At 44.2% G+C, this 2500-nt stretch overlaps 1 protein-coding gene across 1 annotated transcript in view; it reads left to right on the top strand.

Annotated features, from left to right (window-relative positions):
• The window catches only part of meis3 (myeloid ecotropic viral integration site 3), a 10148-nt gene that overhangs the window by 7146 nt on the left and 502 nt on the right, over positions 1 to 2500 (top strand). The window contains exons 10-11 of the mRNA XM_056610910.1: positions 790 to 866; positions 2169 to 2227. Of these exons, the coding sequence (XP_056466885.1) occupies positions 790 to 866; positions 2169 to 2227 (136 nt within the window). The remainder of the gene's footprint in view (positions 1 to 789; positions 867 to 2168; positions 2228 to 2500) is intronic.

Here is a 2500-nt window from a genome sequence, read left to right as displayed (position 1 = left end):
AGATAATTTCCTAAGAAAATATAAATAAATGAATTATGCCCTGAAGAAAAATAATTTGAATGATTGAGAAAAAGGAGTGAGCGGGGCACGACACAATTAAGACTGTTCATTAGGGCGGAATAGAATATAAAGGCGGGTATTAAATGATTATGTGAATATGCTCTGTGTTGAGTCAGTGCTAAACCGTCAGATGCCAGGAGAGTTATCGCAAGATTGATAATTAGCCAGCAAATGAGGCAAGTCAAATGCTTTGCTGCAATTACTACAGATAGAGAGAGAGGTACAGACAGGAAGAGAGGCTAGGCAGAGAGAGAGAGCGAGAGAGAGAGAGAGAGAGAGAGAGAGAGAGAGAGAGAGAGAGAGAGAGAGAGAGAGAGAGAGAGAGAGAGAGAGAGGAGAGAGAGAGAGAGAGAGAGAGAGAGAGAGAGAGAGAGAGAGAGAGAGAGGACGGAGGAAGGAGGATCGAATGAATTAGGGATTCCGTTGGCACGTCATCTGTATTCCCCTCAACACCTCCTCATCACTCATGTTCAGACACTGACATTGTTAGTTCCAAACCTTGTGTTTCATTTAGCGGACAGTCATTCAAATACAATTTCCTCTCCTTATTGGCTTAATCCTTCCTTGATATTTATTTTTATTTGATATTAGTTATCATTATATATTAGTTTTATATATTGTAATTGAGTTGTATTCTTGTTGTCTTATAATGAGTAGGGACAAACCCCCTCCTTCTATTTCAAATTAAAACGGTTTTGTATATTTGTGTTTGTGTGTCTGTGTGTCCAGCACCCCTATCCATCAGAGGAGCAGAAGAAGCAGCTGTCCCAGGACACGGGGCTGACCATCCTACAGGTCAACAACTGGTCAGTGCTCTGCTTGAATCCATACTGCACCCAGAGCCCTGCCTGCAGCGCCACATCATTTAGCCTCTTTCTTAAACACCTTTCACCGACCATCACGCAGGGCAACAGGAATACCGTCTATTGGAGGTCTTGTGAAAGCAAGCGAATTGTTACCATCAAATTGCGTTTATGTTCATGTAAAAAGGCAAAATGAATGATATTAATCAAGATGGTCTACGTCTTAAAACACCATTGTCCTATTAAGCACAATTTTCAAGTCAATTCAATTTCTCACTGCTCATAAAGACAAAATGGCAAATCAATACCCAATAATCATGTGATTTATTGCACCAATGTTCCCTCCGGGACGCATCCCCTAGACACATGTATGCTCATAAACCCGCAACACACACACACACACGCACACGTGAACGCACACACACATGCACGCACAACCACAAAAATAATCTTCCAGTTGCTAATCAATCAGTTATCGCATTCCAATCAATGTTGCACCAGTTAGGTGGTATACCCTCCTCATCACAAACACACACAGAGACGCACACACACACACACACACACACACACACACACACACACACACACACACACACACACACACACACACACACACACACACACACACACACACACACACACACATGCACTCACACATACACACAAACTCATACACTCACACACACACATGGACTAAAACATGCACACACATGCACACACACACTCATACATTCACACACCCACACACACACATGCACATAGTATCACATGCACACACACACGCGCACACACACTCAAACACACACACACACTCACACTCACACACACACATACACACATAACCTGGCCTAATCAATGCAGTTCAATCAATTAGCTTTGGGGATCGATACCGGGCCTGCTCCAGCGTTGATTTACTCAGCCCTCTGAAAGGGTTAAGTGGTTGTAAAAAGAGAAAGGTTAATAGTCTCCTGGTCAGGCTTTTTTCTCCATTAACCGCTGGCCTCCTCCAGCTCCCTCCCTCTCTCTCTGTCTTTCCTCGATCTCCTCTCTACCTCTCTGTAAATACCCTCAACTCTCTCCCCCTCTGCCCCCCCACACACACACTGACATGCAGACACACACACACACACACACACTTGTCTCTTTCTCCCCCTCTCTCCCTCTCTCTTTCTTCCTCTCCCTCTATCTCCCTCTCTCCTTCTCCCCTCTCCCTCTCTCTTTCTCCCTCTCCCCCTCTCACCCTATCTCCCTCTGTCCTCCTCTTATGTTCTCTGAATCCCTGTTCTTCCTCTCTTCCTCTGCTAGGTTCATTAATGCCAGGAGGAGAATAGTCCAGCCCATGATCGACCAATCAAATCGCTCAGGTGGGTGTCCCCTCAGTCCTTGCACGACGTCTCCATGTCTACTTCAAGACTCTCACCAATACATTTGTCTTTTACTTAAAAGACCTGCCTGTTCTCAGTTTTACCTCATTACATTTCCTTAACACTTAAACTACGTTTGTAAACTATATTGACTTGCAAGGCCGTGAGTTTTAATTTAAGTGAATGTATAATCTATTTTAAAAGGCTAAAGCCTTGCTATGCCTGTGGATATACATAGTGTGCGTGCTGCAGGGGTCGTGTGTGTTGCTGACA

Source organism: Gadus chalcogrammus, chromosome 16, assembly GCF_026213295.1.
Source record: "Gadus chalcogrammus isolate NIFS_2021 chromosome 16, NIFS_Gcha_1.0, whole genome shotgun sequence".
Lineage (NCBI taxonomy): Eukaryota > Metazoa > Chordata > Actinopteri > Gadiformes > Gadidae > Gadus > Gadus chalcogrammus.
Note: the sequence above shows the minus strand (reverse complement) of the source record. Positions and strands in the feature narration are given on the sequence as shown.